The sequence below is a fragment of the Penicillium taxi genome (assembly GCF_028828555.1).
Source record: "Penicillium taxi strain IBT 34144 chromosome Unknown utg000006l_segment0_segment0, whole genome shotgun sequence".
Lineage (NCBI taxonomy): Eukaryota > Fungi > Ascomycota > Eurotiomycetes > Eurotiales > Aspergillaceae > Penicillium > Penicillium taxi.
The window spans coordinates 1,328,410-1,352,926 of NW_026643208.1; the positions used below are offsets into that span (position 1 = coordinate 1,328,410).

A 24,517-nucleotide genomic window follows, 5' to 3' on the forward strand; every position below is an offset into this window, starting at 1 on the left:
CTGTACGTATATAATAGGTGTATGCATATTAGGTAAAAGTGAAGTGTCATTCTAAAATGCTCAGGTGAAAGAAGATATAGTAGCTGCCATGCCAAGATCACATGATCTTGGTATGTCAGCTGATATTCGTTCCAACAACTACCTTGTCTGCAAAAACGTAAATTATAAATCGATTCCACTTCATAACTCTCTCTCATGGTGAGGCTGATTTATAACATATTTAGACACAAGCTTCTATAAACCAGCGAAATGATGAATACAGTACTGTATTTAATCAATCTGCAATATATCATATGTTAATCATATTTTCATTGAAGATGTAAATTGATAAATTTGGATTCAAGACCCGAGACTTGATTGAATGCTTTTTGGCAGTCAAGACCTTAGGTAATTAGCTGATAATCTCAATACTAGAGATATTCCTAGCACTGACAGCACCTACTACGCCGACCTGGACGCCTCGCGCATCACGCCCATGGCCTACTTCTACTGGTCCGGGCGCGAGAAGATCAGCGCGGAGATCAACGCCAAGCTCTCCATCAAGGCCGCAGCCGAGTACTGACACCCGCCTCGGCAACCGGCGCCGATCTTCATCGCCCTGGGCGGCGTGTACTACAGCTTCAAGAAGGAGATCAAGCCATTTGAGCGGTACGAGATGCGGTCGCAGGTGGTGGCCTGGGATCACCAGTGGATCTATTTGCTGACGCATTTCGTGAAGACGGGCAAGCGGAATAAGAACAGGAAAAGCATGGTCGCGGCCGTGGCGATGAGCAAGTACTGTGTCAAGAAGGGGAGGTTGACGGTTCCCGTGGAAATATTACTCGCAGCGGGGGAAAGGTGCCTCCTAAGCCTCCGGTGACTGTTGCGGAGGTAAAGAATCATGAGGGAAGCGTAGGTGCAGAGCTCGAGTTCACGCCGTCTACTAAGGCAGGAGGTGAGTGGACGTGGGAGCAGATCGAGGCGCAGCGGCTGCGAGAGTTGGAATACTGCCGGTCGTTCATGGGGATTGATGATGATTTTTAATTTTTATGGGAGCTCGTAAGAGAGAAGTGTGTTTTTTCTTACCAACGTTTAGATGGTAAAAACTCGAGAAGAAACATAGAAATTATGAGATTTAATGATGACTCGTCTATGGTATATCTATTAACCGATCTGAAGGCGTACTGTGAAATCTACACCCCAGTCGCGTACTGGCTTCTCCTCCGCAACGCCGGCCCGTAAATCCAGAGCAGAATTGGGGCCGGGACCCCGATCACGAACCCGACCAAAGCAAGCACCGAATTTCCCCAACCGTAGTGCAGCTTGTCGTTAGAGATACGGGGCAAATAGCGAGAAAGTGAACCCCGTCACGACTGCGCCCCCGCACTCGCCGACGCCGCGTAGGTCGGATACACATCCAAGGCGTACAGCTGGGTGCACTGCGTGCCATACTTGACCCCAATGGCAAACAACGCAATCCCGATACCTGGCATAATCCAATGCAGGTGGTGCTGGGCGCTCCAGTCGTACCACAGCAGCCCGATGGGGACCATCAGGGCGCCCGGTAGCAGCAGCGGGAGGCGGAACTCGGGCTGCGCGGTGCTATTGTTGCGCGCCACCAGACATCGGTAGACAATGCCGATCAGCATAGCGCAGGATTAGGTGCCAATAATATACTCGACGGTGAGGCCGAGGTAGTTCAAGCTGGCGATACTGATCGACTGGTAGTACTCGGTGGTCCAGATCTCGGCAAAGGTTGCCAGTGCCAGGTAAACCAGCCCGAAGAGGTAGGAGATATACAGGGTCAGGACCTGGAATATAGGCTGCGTGGCCAGCAGGATATACGGCCGTGTGCAGGCGACCTACAGCTTCTTGCGTAGGCTCAGGTCCTCTTCCTCCCATTTGGTCCGAAGAGAGGTGTTGCTGGTCTCCTTGCGTAGTCGGGCGGCTTTGCGACCCAATAGCACCGGAGCGTAGGTCTCTTGGAAGAAGAAAGTGGCGACCAGTTGGAACAGGCCGTCGGCGATGCTGACGCTCCAAAAGGTCCAGTGCCAGGAGCTGTACTAGGTGATGAATCCGCCCAGCAGGGGGCCCAGTGTCGGCCCCATCAGGGTGACCATGGTGTAGATACTGACGGACAGTCCCCGCTCCTCTTTACGCCAAAGATCACCCAGAATGCCAGAGGCAATGACACTTGCTGCACTATGGACGAATCAGATCATGGATGCAGGTCGATGAGGCCGAACAAGGCAGGGTAGCCACCCACCTTCCACCGAACCCAGCAAAGAAGCGACAGACAATCAGCTGGGGTCCGGTCTGCGCGAATCCACAAGCGGTATTGAAGGCGAGATATATCAGATTGAATCCCTGCAAGATGATGCGACGCCCATAGACCTCAGACATCGGGGCAGAGAACAGGGGCCCGAAGGCATAGGCCAGGAGGAAGATCGACAGGCTCATCATCTGCTCGAAGGCATGGTGGATGTGCAGGTCTTGCGCGATAGTCGTCAGGGCGGGAGCAGTCATGGAGGTGGAGATGGGAAGGCAAAGGTTGAGGCGATGGCTGTCATCCTCCATCTCATATTGAACGACCAGTTCTTCGGGTTGTCAGGATCATCTTCGCCGTCCCAGGTAACCTAAAGGTGTCAATAGCAGATGGGGGTGAGGTGGGAGGCTTAGATGAACACTGGTTTATGCTAGATGTAGTGTGCAATTGAGAATAACTTACCAGGTTGATACTGGAGTCCGTCTCAGAGGGTGGACATTCCTTGATCGGTGGTGCCTCTTTACTCTGGTCAGGGTCGGCCGCGGGGCCTGCCCCTTGAGACCGGGGAGTCTCCATAGAAGCTTCAAATTTGCAGAAGTCGAGCTGACAGTGAGGATGGACTGAAGCAACGTAAAACCAAACTATAGTACCGAGTGGGAAGCTACGCAGGGCATGGCAATATTCGACCGGAAGAGAGATTGATACAGGAAGAGAGATGGGGTATTGTTGTTTAGGGCTAGTATTAGTCTTGGCGTTTTCTCAACCCAATTTTTTTCCTGGCAAGACATAATGACAGTGATTGACTGCACTAAGCTGAGTTGGCCTCAACGGGCAAATTCTCTTTAGCCGCTAGCTTCTAGACTGATCAGAGAATATGGTAGACTCGTGGAGTCCACCTTGAGACGTGACTAATGACCCCTCCTCAGTTCCTGCTCCACCTCACGCCCATATTCCTGCATTCCTGCAATCCCCTGTTCCTTGCCCTCCTTTCTCCTCACCTCCAAGATTTGAGGCTCAATAGCTCAGCCCCGGTTCATCCTTCGCGTACCTTTTCTGGTTCAGGTTCCACACTATCTTCCTCCCAGGATTCGGATCGACCCGAGCCGAGGCAGGATCAACCAGTGCCCTGATTAGGTGGCTATACATCCTCTCCGGTGGCGTCTTTTAAGCCTTTTGTGGCTGGAGATAGTGGGTATTATATAAGTGGAGCGCCTAACTACGGACCGGGAGATTAATCAGGCGAGCGTGATTGGTGATTGCGTAATAGCAATACATAATTCTGTTACTCCGAACTGTACTGTACTGGGCATAAATTGTAAAAACTTTTCAAAAAATCGATTTCTGTCTATTCTGCTTCGTCTTGGGGTATATTCATATTGCCGGTCCAACAACCCATGGCCCGGACTCTGGTGACGCCGCCCATAACCTTCAATTTTTTTTTCATGCCGTCCTCCTCTAAGTGATAATTCGTACCAAGTCTGGGTTGCTCAAAACCGCAAGCCAGCTTGGCTGTGGTCGACCGTTAGAGTATCAGCAGATCCGGTTACAGCTCTGACGAGCTAGGTGCGTATCCCGTGCGAAGCTTCGAGTGAATACTGCTACACACAAGAGGCATGTGAAGTTGGTAGTGGTTTTGGATCTCTCCTTCTGGTATCAGATGAGGTTGCTTTTGGAGGAAAACTGGCGGCCATTACAGCCATGATCCCAGCATTGGAAATTATTGGAAGATTGCTGTGGCTTTTGTTTCGAGGACGTAGTATTAAGCATCTCATTTAGCTGGCTTGCTTCCTGTTCGTAGAGGTCGACCATAAGATGGGGATCATTGTCTCTGTGTAGTTGGTCATGATCTTGCGGCTACTCTGAGCTGTGGAGGGAGGATCAGCAATTGCTTGTTCAAGGACAGGGCGGTGTTGGTTAGCTTACTTTAGAGGCAGGACCGGCAGGTCAGTGGCTTGCTCAAGGTTGAACACCAGGCTCTCCTCACTCGAGATACTCTCCAGCCCTTCAACGGATGAGCTCTCACCTCAAGCAAATTCAGAGACCATATCTTCGTAGTGCAGGGTATCCATAAGGTCGGGAAAATCGGTTGGTTGACCGAAGTTCTGGAATGGACTTGATAACGCTTCCATCGTGCTCGGCAAGTGTGTCTGTTTGCAGATCTCTCAGAGTACGTGGGTGGGAAGCTGTATCCTGAACATTCAATTTATATTCCATCTGCTTGCTGCGCTCCACCCACATCCACACATGGGAAGGGCAGAGCGTTGGGGTTGCTGCGCGCAGAATCCACTAAGGGGTAAAAAAAAACCATGTTGGCTCAATAGCATTCAAATCAGGCGATTTTCCTGGCCAAAGAAGCTGTTGAACACCAGATATATCAAAGAAGTGTTGTTGAAATGATGCGCATGCGAAGGAGCTTTATCTTCTTGAATAAGGGTATTATGTCTTTCAACCATACAAAATCGATTCCGTCGCCACGTGGCACTCTAGTCGATCACAGATCTCTTGGATATCTCAGGGCAGCAAATCTCTGCTGCAGTTACCTCGGTACAGTCTCTCCTGTTCGATGTTTGTTACAGCAGTAGTAGCAGCAGCAGCAGCAGTAGCAGTAGCAGTAGTAGTAATAGTAGGAGTAGTAGTAGCAGTAGTAGTAGTAGTAGTAGTAGTATTCATTTACACTGACCCCTCGCCAAAGCGATATGCAGTATACAACAACTGATCCACTTCCTGACATGAACTTAGAGCCTCGTCACGGCCTGTCCTGTCCCATTACCGTTCTCGTCATTAGGCTGCCTGTTTGTTACAACAATATTCGAAATCAGTTTTTTCTCTGTCTTCTCTTCTTTGTTATCTCGGGGAGACGCATTAACCCGGGGTAGTGGAGTTACCCCAGCCTTTTCACAGGTTAAAGTGGAGACAATCACAGGCCTTCGTGAGGCTCAAAGTTCACCGTGGAAATTTGGTACAAGCAAGAAAAAAGTAGATCAAAATCTATGTATTTACAACACAATAGAGGCTGCATATCGTTCGCGAAGTTGATTATAAACCTTATCCACTAGGCTAAGAACGGATTCGTTTTTGGTCTAGTTAAGTAAACCAACTCGCGAGGGGTCAGCGTAAATGAAATCATCCATCCATCCATCCATGCTGTACATATTGCAGAACTAATTGGAGATGGAAGAAAGCAGAAACCAAAAGCAATTCGTTGCCTCTAAGAAGGGAAAACAGAGGTGTTCACCCCCATTGAGAACCAGCCATCAAGGTGTGCATACTGTAAATATGGTGTTGCCCCTGACAGACTGACCGGCGCAAAGTTTGTCAACGACAATCTTGTCGAGGGTGTTACATGGGAACGTGCACATTGCAGGTATCCGTACTTGACGACATACAAAGGGGTTGGGGACCCTTATGCTGTGGACTGCTAGAAATATAAACTGCTTCTAGGGTGGTAAAAAGGAGCCATCAAGTGTCGATATCCACGAATGGCTAGAGTATATATGTTTGCTGTGAGCGGCCGAATCAAGAACCTAAGCTTTATCCAGGCATACGGTAAGACCCCCATTTGATTATCATCCCCTATAGGAGGTTACTAGTAGAGAGAGTGACCCTGCGACTGTCGTTGTGAACAAGGTGTAGTTTCCGGGTTCGTTCAAGCCATGCGAATACGACTTTTGAATTAGGTATAACACGGATATACAAATTGCTAACTCACAATTTCTATCGATGCACAATCTATCCAACCCCCCACGGTCGAGGCCTCATCACGACCGATTTCCTCCGAGTCCATCCAGCTCATGCACCTCGGCCACATTGCTGTCCAACTCCTGTATCGGCTCTGGCTTTTGTGCTCCATGCACACCGAGCCCGTAGCTCTGGCCCGGCGCCCATTTCTGCTGCGACATATCCTCGCTCCCGGTACTATTCGAGTAGAATTCTGAAATTGGCCGTCCGCTTTCTGAAGGTAGTCCGGGAGAGAGCGAGGGCAGGCTGATGCCTGCTGAGGAAGTTGACATGTATCTCGGGTCCTTTCCTGCCCCTGTTGTCGTGCTGGCGGGGCTGGAGAATTGCGAGCCTAAATAAACGCAATAAATATCAGCTAGTGGACTTGGATAGATCCAATCCGGAAGGAGAATGGTATATACTATGGTACGGCGGCGCCGGGGATGGATACGTCCTCTGATGCTCGCCCTCGACAACAGACAGCGTGTGCCCGTGCCCACTCATCGCAGCAGCCTTCTTGTTCCTTCTCCGCATGAAGAACCATACGAGCGCTCCGACAATCGCCAGCGCCGCAACAACCCCAACCACGATTCCCGCGATCGCGCCGCCGGATAACCCACCCCCTCCGCCACTACCCTCATCATCGTTATCGCCTGTGCCCTCGTCCTGGAACAGGGTGAATTGATTCCGACTAGCCGAGCTCCACGCAGCAGCAAGTAAATCATCAGCCGAACACCCCGTCTTGTTTGTGCAAGCATTGCTCGAGCAGCAGCCGAGGAAGGGTGGGTCCGTGTAGTTGCAGGTATACCAGTGCCCATTCGCGGAGTCGATGCACGAGTTGGGCAGGATACTGTTGAAGATGGAGGGGTCAAAGGAGGCGTAATAGACGTCGGGGCATGGCGAGGTGCTGTTTGCGTCGACGTTTGTGCATGGGTCCGAGGAGCAGCAGCCGACGAAGTGCGGCGCATTCGGGCACACGTACCAGGTGCCGCCTGACGGGCAGGTGAAGTGATTCGAGCTCGAGTTCGACATTATGATTACAGTTGTATTCTGTCTTGATAAAGACTATTGCCTGCGAGAAAAAAAGAACCTTGGAATGGAAGAATGGAAGAAACCTGAAAACTGCGGGTCAGGAGCGTTCCACAGAGCTAGCACCCTTGCGTTTCGAAGAAAACTCAGCAGGCCCAATGCTGTGGAGAGTTCTTAATAGTAGGATGATTGTTACTAGGTAGAGCTGACTGAGGCTGAGAGCTTGGCTGGGGGTTGCGCCTCGAATTAGCGTTGGAGCTACTGTAGGCGTGGCCGAGGCAAATATGCTGCAAGGCAAACATGCTGCGAGGCAAACCTGCTGCGCACTGCTAGATGCGTTGTTAGCGCAGAGACAGGGCCGAATCTTCTGCTGTTACGGCTGATGGGAGAAAGGGAATTGAGGGCAAGACTAGCACCTAACGGCGGTCGCTTGTATGTATACATAGATTTAGCCCTATGCCGCATAACAACTTTAAGAATCGTTTTCCTCATTAACTATAATATCCCCCTGCTGGGTTCGTGTTTCAACTTTCAACGCCCAACTTTCAGGGATCCAGCCTCAGCCCTAAAGGCCAACGAAGCGGAGCCAACACGGCGTCTTGGCAGCATTTGTGGATATCATATCGCAAAGCTGACATAATTCCCAACTTGAACCAATAACCACCCGGTTGCCTCTTCAACAACTCATTACGTGTTTAACACATAAATATTTAAACCACCTCTTGAGAGATTGGCCCTTTGAAATAAAATTTCTCCACCATAAGCGTAGGCCCGTGCATTTCCTTATATCCTCGAATGCCCTCTGTAAAAATTTATTCCACCTAAGACTGTTCCGCTAAGTCCCGAGCCATCGGGATAGACCAGAGAGCCCGAATCCATAATCATCCTTCACTCCTTTGTTCATGTAACGATCGAGATGTCTATCTGAAGAGCAAGCGAAGCTTCAACATGCGTATATTTTGCTGGAATATCTTTCGATTTCAGAGCATGCATGTTTCATGATGCCGCTTAAAATCCCATATTAGTAAAGAATTTATTCGTTGTAGACGCCATTATGCCAGCTCTACCGCGAGCAGTCGTATCTACAGCATCTTACAGTAAGCACCATTTTGAAATCTTCTTCCAATTGGCCACTAGTTTCTCCGCCCTCGGGAACACCCCTGTTCTCAAACTTTATGCGAGTGGGGTCATTTCGGCCATCATTTCATGAGTTACGTGGCTGCTGCCGCGAAAGCTGGCCTGTCAAACTTGCACCCTCGCTTGACTCTGATTCACCATTCCAATAGGGCCCAACTACGTTTACCCCCCTTCACTACGTTTACCCCCCTTACTTGATTATCAAGGTTTTAAGGCACTGTCAGGCACCAATTTAGTTCTGCCAATATTTCTGCCAGCATTATGGAATAACTATTTAGCCGAAAGCCGGCCACGGTCGTATCTCAACTTAACTCCCAACTTTTCCTTTGGTCGCATCTGCCTAATTTTACAGTTCTGTATTCAGTGTGTTTTCTATTCTGGTTTACATAGTTTATTTTGTTTATTACTGTATCAGTATATGTGTTTATTTCAACCTATATGGAGCATTCAATTTTAACTGGTTGGGTAGTATTGGGAATGCGCGTAATATAGGTTCCATCAGGGGGGATTCAACTGAAGGGGATTCAATAGATTCAATAGAATCTGGCTCTATATAGAGCTCAAATTCGACTTCAGATTCAGAGCTATAATCCATTGGAATGTTATGAATGGAATGAATATGGTAGTTGGAATGGTAATAGTATTAAGATATACTCCGTAGAGATAATTAAGAAGTAAGGCGGTCAAGCGGTAAGTAAAGCGGTAGGGAAAGTGAAGAAAATCTACTGGAATAACTATTGATCCGGTAGAGGGGTAAACGTAGTTACCCCCTTCCAATACAGGTCCCAAGTCTCACGTAATCATCTCAAGGTCAATCCCCCGCTCGAAAAGCAAACGTGCAATGCCCCCTCAGAACTTTCATCAGCAACTATGGTTTACCTTGAAACTTCGGTAATATCTAGACCTTACATTCTGAAATAGAAAGCTTCAAAGAGTAGACACCTATTGTAGGTATAACCCACTTTTGTAATTTTTCTGCCACATACGACCACAGGGTGTGGAGAACAGGGCTTCCCGTCCGCTCAGCCGTACTTAAGCCACATGTACTACGCGCTGAATACTTGGGTGAGTCCTTCGCACCCGGCTCAACCTAAAGCAGCAACAGAATCTCCCTTAGTGTGAGGGTGGGTGATTTAGGTGAGCAGGGTGAGCTCGGGGTGAGGTCGAGAGGACAAGTGAGCAACACTTACTACTATAAGTAGGGGCTATTCTTTCTTTCTAGCATCTTTTTTTTTTCTCTACCAAATTGTACTAGATTTGAACTTTAAGGATGAATTTCGAAGATCTCCAGAAAATTGCTCTTGAGCGTGCCACAGAGTCTACAGGTGGCGGGGCGTGGACCACTTGGTAGGGAATTAAGTTAATTAAATAGATAGATATTGGATATTGTCAAATGAGACTGAATAGTGGATTCGTGCGAGCAAATGGGAACAGAGTATTCAAGAATGTTGTGTGTGTGTATTCAAGTAGTAGTAAATAGCGGTATACTAAACCAAGGAATCTGACTAATAATGCACTAAGCTAAATTGGGAATCGGTCCTTTAACAGATATTAAATATTAGTCATGAATTTGAGTTTTGTCTTACCACTTCCGGTTTAGCGTCATCGAGTCATAATCAAGTCATTTCCTCCAACAGTTCTTTTACTCTACTCTCCTCATCTCTATTCTATAGCGCGACTTATCAGGTCAGGTCCCTAAAGTAATTCTCTCAACTCAAAATGAATTCCGAAAATCAAGATCCCTTTAAAGATCCGCTCCGTATTAAAGCGCCAGTGATAACGTTCCCGCCCCGCCCACCTTACACTGTTCAAGACAGGGTTGCTGTACTCAAGCGTATGCTTAACCCAAGCGATTCTTTATACGTCGAAAACCAAGTCATAAATGTGCAACTCATCATAGACCTTTACGAGAAAGGTGCTCTCACGTTGAGCGACACTATACGTGTCTCAGATGGCCGGGTCGTTGCTAGTCTCGAGGAATCCCGTGCCGGAGGGAAACCGTCCTTCCTTGAGTGCGGAGGGCGAGTGTATCATCAGTTTGCTCAGAAATCACAATATCCGTTTAACCCGATCTCTCAAATGCACGAAGTAAGCTCTTTTCTCTTGATTCCCCTTATCTCGCAAGCCTTTAATAAATTTAGATATACGCTCGTATGCGTATTCCAATTCTTGAAGGAGGAGATGGCTAATATTTTACAATCAAAATACTAAACGACTCTGGTAGTAATTGCATGACAATTTTTCTCAGTGAACTTACAACCCTTGCGATAAGATTACCATGGTACCTGCCCGATCTTTCTTCGATTTTGGTTAAGTTGGCCGGTGGCCAGTACGAGACTCTGGTCAGTTACTATATGGAGCTTCAATTAGAGGATACGAATTCTGCTCCGTTCGGCCCTTGGTTCCTAGAAAGAGTGTTTCAGCGAGATACGCAACACGACACGGACCGCCTTTCAGGCGCCATGCTACGCCAGCAATTCTTTATGGGTACGGGGCCTAATAACCCCGAGCTAAGTGTCGCCTGTACTAAGGGTGGTATGGCCTCGGGTCTCGTTGCTTGATCCTCCAGGGTTATGATAATGTACTTCTATTGATAATGATATAATATAAAGTTGAAGTGGACGAAAAGGTCCTGACTGTTCTGTGTTTTTGTCTGCTAAATTTTTTGCATCCTTGACGCCTAAAAATGTAGCCAATATTACACCAAAATCCCTTCGCAGAGTCTCACGGAACTGCTGGGTCTGACATTATCCTCGTATAAGTCTTCTCAGGTAACCAAATACGAAGGAAACCTTTAATCACCTGGAGTGTACAAGATTTTCTCTGTCCTTTTTTCTTATATTATCTAGAAACCCTTCTTCCGTAGGAAAAGCACAAGTATCAAAAGCCCTCTAGATACAAAAAAAACCCCCAATCGACTTCGAGCTTTAATCAGCGCCCATGCAAGCTTAGTTGTCAGAACAGCTTCTCCTAATCAATGTGGATATAGATAGAGTCTCCAAGCCATCACTCAGACAAGGGACGAGTGAGCGGCGTTCCTTATGTTTCGATGTGATCTTAATGATCGTAACAAACCACAGAGTACTAGTCCGCTCACATAAGAAGGGGTTTAGAGGTAAGTGATAACTTAGAGGAGTATACAGGCAGGTGGACGGGTTGACCACCAACGAGCGTTTTGTCTTATTAGACAATTAAAAAGCCAGATCATTTTTTTCTGTCCATGTGATGTATCATACTGTGTTTTTCGGGGAACTAAAAAAAAAAGCTCGTCGAGTCTAGTGGTAAGGTAGTTGGGTCAACCATTCTATCCCACGGGCGACACCCACCCGACTATTTTCTGCGTTTAAGCCACACGCCGGTCAGTTAGTAGTATGGTGGGTGACCACATGCGAATCCTGACTGTTGTATGTTTTTGTTTTCATGGTTTTTTTTCCACTGTTTTTACAGTATCTCAGTAGTAAAAATTTCCGAGTATGTGCGATCTATCGTTTGCCACCGCATTCCCCAAGATTGAACCTGTCCCTGTCCAGTTGCTGAATGGCCTCTGGTTGTGACTCTTCTCTTGCTCGTAATACTTTTGGATCTCCATTGCTTTTCGCAAATGTACACCAAATTGTGGCCTTACCTATCCTTCGACTATAGTGGTCCTTTGGCTTAAGTGGCTGTGAAGAGGCTAAAGCTAATCTAGATTCAAACTAGACACAAACCCTGTACAGAATCCTTAAAGAAACGTAAAGGAATCATTTTAGAATTGAGATGAAAAGCTCTCGAGCCATGTGATGTTTTCAACCTGAAAGAATGTTGGTCTTACCTTCATGCTCAGACTTAGATAATAGGTAACGTTATTCCCAGTCGGTCTGCCACCTCACAAATAACATTGTCTTCATAGCAGCTCTCTGTGTATCGAGATTCCTAGATATCAAATTGAAATTCTTTTGAACTAACACCAAGCCAAATGAGAATCTCCTCCAAGGCGTTAAAGTCATTCTCAAGAAAAGACTGCTGTAATTTTTCCATGTACCATTCGTATGTACGGCCGACGTCTTCTAGGCTTTCTCCTAGCTTCCGGCAAGATCTAAAATCGATGATAATTGCTCTATCGTTCTCAATCATCATGTTGCTTGGATTAATGTCGTTATGAACCAGCCCTGATGGGCGAAGGTGCCGGATGCCGCTTTCAATGCCCGTGAGAATATGGCTATAGTCACTCATCGCTTCCCGTGTATCTCTTAGAGCTCTCTTCATAAGAGCGCCTGGGTTGACCTCTTTCATGAGCGTCCGAGAATACTTAAGGTAAAGGCCTGTGATTGTGCCGTCGGAAACCTGACAACCGAGATATACAGCAATATTAGGATGTGGGCGCTGTATTAAGAGTTCACATATCTTTACTTCCTTAAGGAAGTCTTTTGCGATCAAATTCTGTCGAGGGCCTTCACTGATCCGACCGTAACTAATCAAGCTAGGCTTTTTGATAAAACAGTCGTTTGGCAGTGTTTTAAGCGCAAGCATAAATTCGATAGAAAATCTAGGCCTATAACCCCATGTAGGAATTTCCTTAACATTGATAAGGCTTTCTGGATCGAAGTTTGATGATGATAAGCGCCCTTTCAGCATCGCATGGAATAAAGAACCCTTTGCTCGATACACAACGAGATTTCCGGCGAAACGGAAGCCTTCATCGGAGTCTTCACAGGACTCGCTACGTTTCAGTAGATATAGTTGCTGGTCAGGAATTGGTAGAGTTGACATGCTTAAATGAACCCTTCAGTGTTATCTGTGGAAAGACTACCTTATGTAGATGACCACTTACCTCATAGTCAGGAGCAGAGAGGATATGTTGGGGGTTTTTCAGAAGTTTTGTAATTTTACTTGGGTGTCCGCTTCTAGGGATGCCCACTAATAGGGTAATCTTATGTTTGGTCCCGCTTATTTTTCGTTCTGGCTCACGCTATACCTGATTCGGCGAAGCTTGAACTGCAGAGGACTACTTCAATAAGACATCAGGTAATATCTATTATCTGAATCCTGATACATCGTAAGGTGCCTGTTCGAAGTCAACTGCTGCACAGCGCCCAAACTACCGCACTGATGTCACAGGTGCCTGAGACTACCTCCACTCCAGCGAGTGCGGGCGCCTCGGCCTCGGGTGCCGAGAAAAAAGCGAGATCAGGGGATGGAGCATCTACTTCAACGCCTAAACTCCGCAGTTGCACCGTCTGCCGGAGCCGAAAAGTCCGATGCGATAAATTGTCGCCTTGTACAAATTGTCGTCGAGCGGGCATCCCCTGTGTCATCCCCTCGTCAGATCGCCCACCAAGATGGGCTCGCCGTCTTCAACGTCCCGTCACTGGCGACGTTATGGAAAGACTTCATCACCTTGAGAATCTTGTCAAGGAATTGAATGGCCAGCTGGAACAGGCTAATTCTGTGAAGTCTCCCACTGCTCTCTCTTCGCAGCCTCCTAGGAGCTCCTCGCAAGACCAAAGCTCGAAGCATAGGCTTGTAGATTCCCAAAGTCCAGACGTTCAAAGTCAGTTTGGTAGACTAGTCATTAAAGAGTCCAATCAGAGTCGCTATGTTGGTACCGGATTTTGGTCCAAGGTCAACGACGAAGTCGGTCTTCGTGCTGCCTCGCTACTAGATTACGAGCTAACTCCTTCTAGATCGATCAATTAAAGATGAGTACTCGAGAAAAGTTAGTAGAGGACTCTACTTCTTCGGAAGAAGAGACATCGATGTCCTCTCAAAACACTCCATCTACTTTGGAGCTTGAAAGATCGCCTTCCGAACGACATGCATTCCTCTTTCGGCACAACTTGCACTCTTCTACTTCGGATCTCCGGGAATATCATCCTCTGCCTTCCCAGATACCTTTCCTTCTTGATGTGTTTGCAGCAAATGTCAATGCTTATGCTCAAGTCATCCATCTTCCGACGGTCACGAAGATGATCCGTGATCTTCGCGGCGATATGACACGACTAACCCCTGCCAACGAAGCCTTGGTCTTCTCCATATACTACGCCACCGTCACTTCCATGGAAGAAGATGATATAAACATCAATTTTGGCACGACAAAAGCCGAACTGAATCTGAAGTATCGTCTCGGCCTCGAACATGCTCTTGCCAAGGCGGACTTTCTCAACATGCCGAACTTAGTATTGGTGCAGGCACTGACCATATTCCTTTTCCTCGTGCGTCGGCATGACAGTCCCACATTCGTCTGGATGATGACAGGTATAGTGATTCGGATGGGTCTGGCCCTAGGCTTACATCGCGATGGATCCAATTTTGCCCATCTGACTCCGTTCGAAATTGAGATGCGACGGAGAGCCTGGGCTTGCTTGGTGCTAATAGATACGAGAGCATCAGAAGACCAAGGAACTGAATTTACAATCGCTAGTGGAAGTTACGATACGAAAATTCCCTCAAACATAAACAATGCAGATATCAACCCAGAGACCAAGGATATGCTCCCTTCTCGCGACGGCTTAACCGATATGACACTCTGCCGTGTCTTTTTGGAAATATGCAACGTTTCAAAGCGGATGTTGAGTCAAACTTCCAAAGCGCTGAGCTTAGAGGAACAAGGTCAATTGGTGAATGAAATCTACGAGAGACTCGAAACCGAGTATATCCGGTACTCAGCTGGCTCAGAGTCGAGCATCGAATATTGGGTTGTTGTTACCTCTGGACGGATTGTCATGGCCAAAATGACACTACTCGCCTACTTGCCTTTGCTCTTCTCCTCGCCAAAGGAACACCTCGCAGCAGAGATCAGGACCAAACTGTTGATCGCCGCGATCGAGGTCGCCGAGTACAACCACGCGTTGAATTCCGAGCAATCATGTCGTCAGTGGCGCTGGATCTTCCAGACATACACCCATTGGTACTCTATCGTTTACATCCTCATTGAGATTTCGCGACGTGCCTGGTCTCCGATTGTTGAACGGGCCTGGATTGCTCTTCACAGCATTTGGCTGATCCCGCCTCAATCCCATGTTAATAAGAACCTCCGCATCTGGTTCCCTTTGCGGAAACTGATGGCTCAGGCAAAACGCCATCGTGAGGCGGAGCTAGCTCGTTTGAGGGGTGATATTAGTGCACAAGCCCAGCTCGAAGAGCAGGATCGAAAAATACCTCTGCCTACGAGTCCTGGACCCTTTCCAGCGGGATCTGATTCCGCTAGGCTTTTCCTGCAACGGTGGCGTGAGTTGGTGCAGGTAGAGCAAAGAGACATGGGCATCAATATCGACTCGGCAAATCTTAATTTGGAATATGGAGGCTCTATCGACCAAAATCTCTCTAAATTGACTTTCGCAACCTTGGATTCAGGTCTAAAGTATGATTTTCCGGTACAACATGGACAAAATGTTGACTCAACACTGGGCCTAGACAACCGGCTTTTCGACTCAAATGTTGTCCCCTGGCTGATGAATGAAGAGGAATTTGGGAATTTAGACGTTGAGTTGGATGTCAATATGGATTTGGATGGAAACATTGACTGGTATAATTGGGTGGAGTCTGCAAAGGGTATGGAGCTGGACCCGAGTCGGCAATGAGGCTTACAAGAAGCAGCATTTATTCAATTTATTCTGAATGAAGGATACCAGATCGCAGGTATGGGAGGCTTAGCCAAGATGACAAGGCAGTTTTGGGGTCTACGAATCCCTTTTCCTTTCACTCATGTAATAACTCACCTACAAGCGCGGTCACCATGATCATGATATCGTTGTCGGCAACATCCACGTATATCACATTGTCAACTCACATTGGTACCGGAAAACTAGACCTAGCATTTCACGCTGGTCCAAGGGACACCTCACTAGTCATTGGTATTTGCCAATACCATCACCTCTCATCAGACATGGATATAGGACTCGGAGACCCGAACGGTTCCCACACCATTGCAATGGAAACAGTTAGAACGGGAGGGAGTCCTCAAGACACGCTATTCATTCCGAATCAACTTTGCTCAGACTCGTCAGACATTGACCTGAAACGAGACGTCTACGGGTGGTGGCTCTTAAAACTTCAAACTAGTGGACGAGGAGACAAAGCAGGTGATCGCGCTGTTCTCATCTGGCAAATACTTTTCGACCAAGGATGGCCAGTTTGATATCCACGTCGATTTTTGACCATCTTTTGCACTTCTGGTGCTTATGCATTTCCTGACACTATATAAGAAGGTTCGGCGCATTAGCTTTGCTTCTGATGCCCTCGATGGAGGCATTGGGGTTCATCGGGTGATTATTAATCTTAGAAGGGTTTCCCCGGGAAAGCAAGCGGCAAATTCTGCTAGTCTTTCTGGTCTATTTCTCTATTTTATAGGCTATCAATATTCATGGATACGCCTCTCCTAAGATTGATATCTATTTTAGAATTAAACTATGGTGGTGTGGGGTAAATTTCATATTCATGAAAATGATTCTGTTTGGACTGGGATTCACTTCGATAGTACCCGAGATCTCATGGATAACAACAGAATGGCAGAACATACATTAGATAGTCAATCGCAAAACATTCCAAGGTTGCATTTATGTACCTCGGTAAGGTAAAAATTTTCCGAAATTCCTATATTAATCTGGCAAGATGGCCGAGATCAAGCGGCACTAGGAACGTGGGATATATCACAAGGTCCACGGGTTCTCTCATCGTTACATAACCCATATCAAATCCAGCACAAGACATCTAAGCCACCCATACTCCGACATGGAGCGTCTAGATTGGCTAGTAAGGTGGAGATAGCCTTAGTATACACAGCGGACAACAAGGAATACAATACTCCGTATACCTATAAAATTGCAATTTCTGTGATCCGTGATTTTATAAAGGTTGTGATATCGGATCTGTACTTGAATTAATTCTGACCTAGTGCGGCCGGAGAAAAAAAAGCGGTCAAATCCAATGCGAGAACGACGACTTGTACGCCGAACCTCTATCTTTTACAAAAACGGCAACTTCTTCATTTCAGCCTGTTAACAAAAAAAAAAGAGTTGCTTCTCTTTGATTGAGCGTGTCATCCTTATATGCAGGGGCCATGCTAATCTTCTCTGTAGATCTTTTTCTTGTTTGCAGTTATGGATGGTTGGCACAAACATGGGTTGATATACCCCAATTGAGATGCTGCTGACCTTCACCGGTATCCTCAAACACGCTATTAGACATGCCCCCGAGGTTCGTGCCTCGAATAGATGTATTAAGATAGGTAGAAAGTGAATAAAAGAAATACATATTAACAGTATCAGGAAGACCTGATTGTAAATACCTTTAAGAATAAGAAATAAAGATCAGAGAAGTACAATCTTAGTATCAGAAGGTTCAATTCTACCTAGGAGAAAGCCTTTATCCCCATTATATATGCCTTTCAATTCCGTAAAGCTATCAGGAACAGAGTATACAGTTACAAGGGTCCATGTCCCATGGTCCAGGATCCTGTAAGTATTAATTGTTGCATCCAAAGAAGTTTTCAAGAACTTTGGCCACTGTTCAACTCTGTAATGTATCCATGGATTGAGCAATGGAAATGCGTTTATGAGGTAGGCAAAGAGCGATTACTGTTCGTTTCATAAAACCCTCGTGAAGACTAACGGTCGGTCGGTACATTGGCAGCCAGTAGAGCTTCCACATTTCTTGCTACAAAGCCGAGGAGCTGTATGTCTCCAGTTTTCAATACCTCTATATATATAATCCTGCAGGTTGTATGAGTGATTGAATGAATATCTAACTCTTTCCCGTGCCCAGGTGACTTATAGGCAGTCTAACACGCCATATTTCCGATGCTATCACTCTACATTAGAGATTGATCTGGCTGGCTTGCTCTGGGTTCGTATTACTGAGTAATCAATTATTACAGCATCTCTCAGTATGTGCAATGGCAATAGCTCAACAGTAATCTCACAGTTCTCTAGTCTCCTTAACAATGAGATTCATCTCACACTTGAGTTTGTTCTTTTAAATCTGAGCACCTTGATTGCCACGGGTATGGCATTCTACCCAGTCGACGCAGTGTATTTATTTGAATCATAAATTGGCCCATTCGACGAAGGTGCTCAGCTCGTCGTAGCGACTCAAGATAGCACCGGTCCTGCCAGAAACTTTCGTCACCTGGTCAGAAAAGCCGTTTGTAGCCCGCATGAGTGTTGCGAAGTTCCATTCATTATGGTCTGGCAATGAGTTAGAAACGTCTAGATCCGCCTTTATCACTCCTGGCACATACCACGCTTGATGTACTCACTACCAGTTCATGTAGCTGTAACGTCAGTCTCTGATGAGATCGTTGACCTTGTTATTGTCTCTTTGTGACCCTTCGAAACTCGTATTCAGGCAATATTTCAGGTTTTGAGTGATACCAAGTCAGTTCAGCTTCACTGAGAATGTGATAAAACCCAACCCGGAAATCACAGCATCCCGACGCGACGCATCGAGGACGCGAATAAAAAAAGTCCATTACAAGATCGCACACTCACGAAGTTCTTGTTGCTCTTCATTTCACTATTAGCCACCTCATCAGGCCTGTTAGGGGGGTTAAGGCTATCACTTGCGGTTGATGACCTATCAGTTGGGAACATCAAGTTAACCAAATGATAAGCACCTGATATAGCCACGGGAATTCATTTACAGAAACCACGAATTCAAATTGCTCTCTGCAAACTTGACCACATCTATAGTGTCGATTGATCACTGACTTAGTGGAGATACCTATATCCGATATTCGATCCATCACTCCCATGTATTAGATCACCATCTGCGGCTAGTCATCAAAGCTAGCTTCTGAGCCTTCTGAGTGTTCTTCTGCCGGGTCCTGTTCGATGTCATCCAAACACGAAGTCTGCAAGGAATTTAGCCTCGACCAAGCCGCATAGAGGCGTTGGAGGGTGCAATGCTTGTAGACATCGTGAATTGTTTTATATATTATGTTTCATTTGGGTCGAATCAATCTCCGGTGCTATGTTTGTATGTGTAGTTGTCGACGGTGATCAAGTTAGAGGACTTGACGCGGGATTCTACTAATACAAGTCCAGTCGCAGCGGCTCAATTCTCCTCTAAGCTCACTATCTATCCCCTTGATTTACACTGCTCCTCACAGATTTATAGCCAGCCTGATCTTCATTTTCAGCCTCGACGCTATGAAATACAGGAATCCAGGGAGTAGCGAATATACTCGTTCGAACTCGTCTGTAATGCACGTTGAAGCCGAGTAGCTGCTAGCAGCCGGCTGATTCGCAGTTGAGCCTGAGGAAATCAAGTCAGGAACCAAGCCGAGCCTCGATATTAATATGGGGCTATTTCGGGGATTCCAAAAATTCCAAAAATTCCAAAGATTCCAGAATCCACATTGAACCCAAGGATCAAATCATCGGCGATTCCCCGAATATTTCTCCCATTTGGGACCGAAAGCACGACATGCAACGCCGACCGGCAGCCGCTCCAATAGAAATGACCGTAAGTGGATCCAAGATCATCCCACTGCGGGGAGTTCGAGTAAATCAGTTCACTTAAATAGAAACGGTGGCCCATAATCTCATTTCTAAAAAAAAGTGGCTTTAAAGTAGACTCATACACAGTTCTTCAAGATGGATGTTGATCGCGTTGCTGTTATCGGAGCCGGGCCTTGCGGTATCGGAGCAGCCAAGTATGTTTTTTTCTTTCTATGTATTCTGCTTATAGACCTGTGATAGGGCTGACATCGGCTAGATACCTCATCGCTGAGAGGAAATTCTCAAATATAACCATATTCGAACAGCGCGATGTGCCTGGCGGCTTGTGGAATTATACTGGAGATGAAGGCGTCACTAATACACTGGAGATTCCCCGCCCAACACCGAGTCAGGAACCGCAACAGCCATCTAACGGAAAATTTATTTCACCTGTGTACGACTCACTGGAAACAAATATTCCAAAGTCCTTGATGCAATTCACCGAGTTTGCTTTTCCGGAGGAGAAAGCCTTGTTTCCAGCACATGCGGATGTGAAGGACTACTTGCATGAATATGCGGAGGAGCTGCGGCCATTTACTCGGTTCCGATCCACTGTTTTGGATGTATCTCTGGTAAATGAGCCTAAGAAGAAATGGAAAGTGACATGGCGAAATCTGGAGTCTGGCTTAGATGAAAATGCATTCTTTGATGCTGTTGTTGTTGCGAATGGACACTATAATGACCCTTATCTTCCTGCCCTTCCAGGTCTCGATGAGTGGAAGGAAAAGTATCCAGGCTCAATCACTCACTCGTCAACCTATCGTCGCCCCGGTGATTTTGCTGGAAAGGTACGTTCAGCATCTTTCAAGCTCAAGTCAAGTACAATACTCACAAGGCGATACAGAAAGTCATTGTTGTTGGAAACTCAGCATCTGGAATCGACATCGCCTTGCAAATAAGCAAGGTATCAAAAGGCCCAGTCTTAATATCTGAGCGAACACCGTCAACTTTATCTCCAGAACAGCTTAAATTCGCCAAGGATCTTCCTGAAATCCGCCTGCTCGATGCTGAAAATGCTCGTGTGCAGTTCACCAACGGCCTTGAAGAGTTTGATATCGACCACATTCTTTTCTGCACTGGATATCATTGTTCTCTCCCTTTCTTGTCAAGCCTCCAGCCAGCCATCGTAACAGATGGTGTGCGACCGCATCATTTGTATAGACATCTTCTGTATACCCCAGAGCCTACACTAGCTCTGATCGGATTCCCACAGCGCGTTGTTCCATTTCCACTAAGTCAAGCTCAGGGCGCATGGGTCGCGCGCGTCTTCTCTGGACGAGTGACTCTGCCTCCTCGTTCTGAAATGGAACAATGGATTGAAGAATGGACTGCAATTCGAGGCAGTGGCAAGGGATTCAGTACCCTGTCTTTCCCTCTTGACGCAGAATACATCAATTCACTGAGCGAGTTGAGTTCACAGGCCGTGCTTAAGGAAGGCCTGGAAAATGATGGACGCGGGAAGAGGCCGCCTTTCTGGGACGAGAAGCAGAAGTGGGTTCGTGAGCAGTTCCCATTAATTAAGAGTGCGTCACTAGCACTGGGGAGCAGGCGGAGTGAGGTCAGAACCCTTGAGGATCTTGGTTTCGATTACCAGAACAATAAGAAACAGACGGCAAATTTGTAATGTCAATGTTTTGAATGACGGGCCTGGATCAAAGCATATCGGATCCCAGACCACCTAGGATATTGACCCATTGTGCCGCCTCCAGTGGAGTAACCGTTTGAACTCCTTCCTCTGGCGCTGGCGCAAGGGTGCCATTATCCGGGAACCCAACCCTAGCCTCGAGAAGTCCACCATCTAGTGCAGCATTAATACTATTCATAGCAGCAATTTGGTGTGAAGCACATCTCTCTGCCACCTTCGACCTCAACGGCCAGACGTAAAAGCTTGCCTCTCCGAGCGTTCTGCTCAGTAGCGCTTCTAGATCATCCTGAATCGACTGTAATCCCTCGGTATCTAAGCTGCCTCCTATTACAGATTCAGGCGATTGGCTAAGAGGAATCGCAGAAGCAGTTTGTTTCACAACAATGTCTGCCAAGCGTTGCGCAATTTGAGATCCCTCATGAGCTGCTTTCCACGCGGATGGGAAGCAGTCGAGCAAAGAAGCCAAGAACCCGATCTCGGGGATCTCTTGCAAAGGAGGGGTTGACCAACTTGTCACGCAGTAAAAGAAAGTTGCTGTAAGAGACAAAAGACGACAAAGATTGATCCAGTTCATGGGTAAATGGCGATGCTCGTGCAGGATCAAACTTAGCTGGATGTACTGCTGTGCTGCCCCTTGTAGTGTTGACAAGTGACTCTCCACCGGAAGACCCCCTTGAGTAGGGCTGTAAAGCAACAAAAGCAGATTTTGATAGCGAACATTGAGCCAGGTGATAGTGGTGTGAAACGGAAGCTGGTCTTGATCCCACATGGCCGAGCTTGAAAGAAGACATCCCTGTGTGTACCAGTCCTCAATTTCGCGTCGGAGACCCTTGTGACGCACCGAACCGCCAAAATCATATATAGCGTTTATAATGCGAGTCTCGAGCTGGCGCAATGCAATAATGTGTCGGCTGACCTGCAGCGCGATCGTGTATTGATGTCCCTCTTCAGAGGCATATTCGTGAATCATAATGCTGGGCAATGGAACTTGCATCCTGTCGTCGGAGAAGCTGAATGGAATGCCGTAAGAAATGCTGATCATCCGATCGAATGCATATATAGACCAGCTTAGTCGACGTCGTAGCTCTAGCGCACGCGCTGTCAGGGTTTGACTGTTTGAGTGCTCATTGACGAGCCCGATCGCAAGTGCATGGCGGGTCAGAACACCCGCAACGGCTCGAGGATCAATATCGTCAGGCTTGAACAGAAGGTATAAACCCAGTAGTAATAGTGTACCTGCCGATTGCTCATCTATGCGACAAAGGCACTCGTGAAGAATCATCTTCAGACATGGGTCAAAGGACTCCTCCTTATCAATATCTTGCGCCTCCCCCGCACGCTGAAGCGTTGTGAAGCCGATCGCCATAATCATTTGCAGGCGGCTCGGTACTAGGTGGCAGGGAAGATAATCATTCTCCGCCTTTTCGCTACAGAGAGAGTCAAAGTCCAGTAAGACTGTTTCGCTGTCTACAAATGGATATGCACGGTGAACATGCCGAAAATAGGCCTGCAAGCATTTTCGGCTCGACGCGACACAGACCGGCCCGTCCTCGTAGTCTTTGGACAAAAGCCTCCGACCACGTGGTTCATCGTCTCTATCGGAATCAACTGTTTCTTCGATAGGTGATCCGAGTGAGGTTGTGTTGTTCGTCCCCAATACTAAATCTCTACCGGTCTCCACCGACTCTATCCGCGACTCACCAACTGGCAAAGTCTGATTAACGAGCTGACTGAGCCAGTCAATCCGCGAGCGCAATTCTCGCTCTCGCGTCTGCGGACTTGCAGATCTTTCCATCAAGGAGCATGGAAGCCAAGCCTGGAGGCACGGCTTGCAAGGCCCCTCTGCGGTGCGGGTGCACCTTTTCTTTTGTTGACGACATCGGCGACATGCCGGCAAAGTGGAGGGTCGTCGAACTGCGGGGCTACTTGAGCTAGTGACATCCGAATTTATCCTGCCCTTTGACTCTGCAGGATTACCTCTGTGGATACGAAAGCGATGAATCGTGCCTTCCATCTTGGCTGTTGAGGATGTGACGGGGTTGGGTTTGCTAGCGCCCGATAAGAAGCGCGTTATTTGAAGGCGAAGCACGCCATTGTCTGTGCCTAGCAATACGGACAATTACTACTTATGAATTCTTATTTTATTCCCATCAATTAAGTACCATGAATTTGGTTATTCTAATACTAAGGAGTAGATGCTTCGCTAATTGGTTTCGAAATGGTAATCTTGGACATACAAACTAACAAATTGCCCCATATTTACCCCTTAGTAATGAATGGTACTATTCCAACAATGTCGTCTCGCCTCACACCACAATCAATCAATTCAACAAGAACTAGCACGATCTGAACGGCGAGAGACTGAAGTAAATCTTGATTTATAGAACCACACACGGTAAGCTATAGAGGCTCATGACGCGAAACCTGAAGGTAAAAGACTAAATGTAATGATCAAGTCAATATCCAATATCCTGGATAATGTGAACGGAACGATGAAATAGCTGCTTTTTAGCCTAGCCGTAACTTGAAAATTCGTGGTATTTATACCCAGACGCCGTGACTAATGTAGTCGTGACAGCTGGTATGCAGGACCGTGGGAGGGCTTCGAAAAGGTACCCGATATCGCCAAGACGATAGTGTGAAGGGTTAAAGCCAATCTTGAATTCAGAACTAGCTAGGCACATGCTGTTTACAAAATCCTTGAAGAACGTAACAATTCGGGGTGGAATCGTGAGATATGCGGTTGGTGGGTCACGTGGTACAACCACGTGATAGTTCACCAGGATTCAACCTGTTACAGATAGTATCAAATCTGATTTGTAGGAAAAGGTGTCAAATCTGATCCGGTTTGGGTACAAATTTGATCTGCACGGAGAAGACTGAAATTCGAGGGTTCTACCACTACGAATCTGTTCTAGTTCTGAGAAGGGTCTTGAACGAGAAAATTTCTGGACTTAGGACGTGCTACCATTGTTAAGGTGAAAATATAGAATATTATGATATTTCTGCTAGTGTCTGCAGCACTACTATTGTGAGCGAGAAATAAATACTGCATACACTAGTATCGGAGAAACAAGTACAAGTACCACGATTTCTGTTTACAAGGCGGATGGGGAAACTCCGAGATAAGCTTGGCCCATTCCACATATAGGGTCACATGACCGTCATTGGTAGTCACGTTGATGATCACGTGGATGATCACGTGTCAAATCCCACGCGAAAGTGGCCTGTGTTTGTTCTGTTTGTATGACCCACTCTAAAGCTGCC

General features: G+C 46.9%; 9 protein-coding genes across 9 annotated transcripts; 5 read left to right on the forward strand and 4 right to left on the reverse strand.

Moving 5' to 3' along the window:
* Nucleotides 1–249: 249 nt before the first annotated feature.
* Nucleotides 250–1,023, forward strand: N7495_009612 (uncharacterized protein; the record flags this gene model as incomplete). The annotated part of the gene is made up of 4 exons (XM_057212263.1): nucleotides 250–266; nucleotides 415–555; nucleotides 619–774; nucleotides 828–1,023. 4 exons carry the CDS (start codon nucleotides 250–252, stop codon nucleotides 1,021–1,023), a joined length of 510 nt encoding a protein of 169 aa, XP_057059126.1.
* A 323-nt stretch (nucleotides 1,024–1,346) lies between these two features.
* Nucleotides 1,347–2,821, reverse strand: N7495_009613 (MFS general substrate transporter; the record flags this gene model as incomplete). Its single annotated transcript, XM_057212264.1, has 6 exons — nucleotides 1,347–1,581; nucleotides 1,657–1,790; nucleotides 1,846–1,927; nucleotides 2,044–2,181; nucleotides 2,246–2,556; nucleotides 2,708–2,821. 6 exons carry the CDS (start codon nucleotides 2,819–2,821, stop codon nucleotides 1,347–1,349), a joined length of 1,014 nt encoding a protein of 337 aa, XP_057059127.1.
* A 3,182-nt stretch (nucleotides 2,822–6,003) lies between these two features.
* Nucleotides 6,004–6,994, reverse strand: N7495_009614 (EGFR-like transmembrane domain-containing protein; the record flags this gene model as incomplete). The annotated part of the gene is made up of 2 exons (XM_057212265.1): nucleotides 6,004–6,314; nucleotides 6,385–6,994. 2 exons carry the CDS (start codon nucleotides 6,992–6,994, stop codon nucleotides 6,004–6,006), a joined length of 921 nt encoding a protein of 306 aa, XP_057059128.1.
* Nucleotides 6,995–9,847: 2,853 nt separating this feature from the next.
* On the forward strand, nucleotides 9,848–10,689 carry N7495_009615 (uncharacterized protein; the record flags this gene model as incomplete). The annotated part of the gene is made up of 2 exons (XM_057212266.1): nucleotides 9,848–10,155; nucleotides 10,401–10,689. 2 exons carry the CDS (start codon nucleotides 9,848–9,850, stop codon nucleotides 10,687–10,689), a joined length of 597 nt encoding a protein of 198 aa, XP_057059129.1.
* Nucleotides 10,690–12,040: 1,351 nt separating this feature from the next.
* Nucleotides 12,041–12,877, reverse strand: N7495_009616 (uncharacterized protein; the record flags this gene model as incomplete). Its single annotated transcript, XM_057212267.1, has 1 exon — nucleotides 12,041–12,877. One exon carries the CDS (start codon nucleotides 12,875–12,877, stop codon nucleotides 12,041–12,043), a length of 837 nt encoding a protein of 278 aa, XP_057059130.1.
* Nucleotides 12,878–13,216: 339 nt separating this feature from the next.
* On the forward strand, nucleotides 13,217–15,687 carry N7495_009617 (uncharacterized protein; the record flags this gene model as incomplete). Its single annotated transcript, XM_057212268.1, has 2 exons — nucleotides 13,217–13,741; nucleotides 13,792–15,687. The coding sequence occupies 2 exons, from the start codon at nucleotides 13,217–13,219 to the stop codon at nucleotides 15,685–15,687; spliced, it is 2,421 nt and encodes an 806-aa protein (XP_057059131.1).
* Nucleotides 15,688–15,842: 155 nt separating this feature from the next.
* Nucleotides 15,843–16,244, forward strand: N7495_009618 (uncharacterized protein; the record flags this gene model as incomplete). Its single annotated transcript, XM_057212269.1, has 1 exon — nucleotides 15,843–16,244. The coding sequence occupies one exon, from the start codon at nucleotides 15,843–15,845 to the stop codon at nucleotides 16,242–16,244; it is 402 nt and encodes a 133-aa protein (XP_057059132.1).
* A 3,457-nt stretch (nucleotides 16,245–19,701) lies between these two features.
* On the forward strand, nucleotides 19,702–21,229 carry N7495_009619 (uncharacterized protein; the record flags this gene model as incomplete). The annotated part of the gene is made up of 3 exons (XM_057212270.1): nucleotides 19,702–19,760; nucleotides 19,823–20,393; nucleotides 20,450–21,229. 3 exons carry the CDS (start codon nucleotides 19,702–19,704, stop codon nucleotides 21,227–21,229), a joined length of 1,410 nt encoding a protein of 469 aa, XP_057059133.1.
* A 28-nt stretch (nucleotides 21,230–21,257) lies between these two features.
* N7495_009620 (fungal specific transcription factor domain-containing protein) lies at nucleotides 21,258–22,622 on the reverse strand (the record flags this gene model as incomplete). The annotated part of the gene is made up of 1 exon (XM_057212271.1): nucleotides 21,258–22,622. The coding sequence occupies one exon, from the start codon at nucleotides 22,620–22,622 to the stop codon at nucleotides 21,258–21,260; it is 1,365 nt and encodes a 454-aa protein (XP_057059134.1).
* Between the last annotated feature and the right edge of the window lie 1,895 nt (nucleotides 22,623–24,517).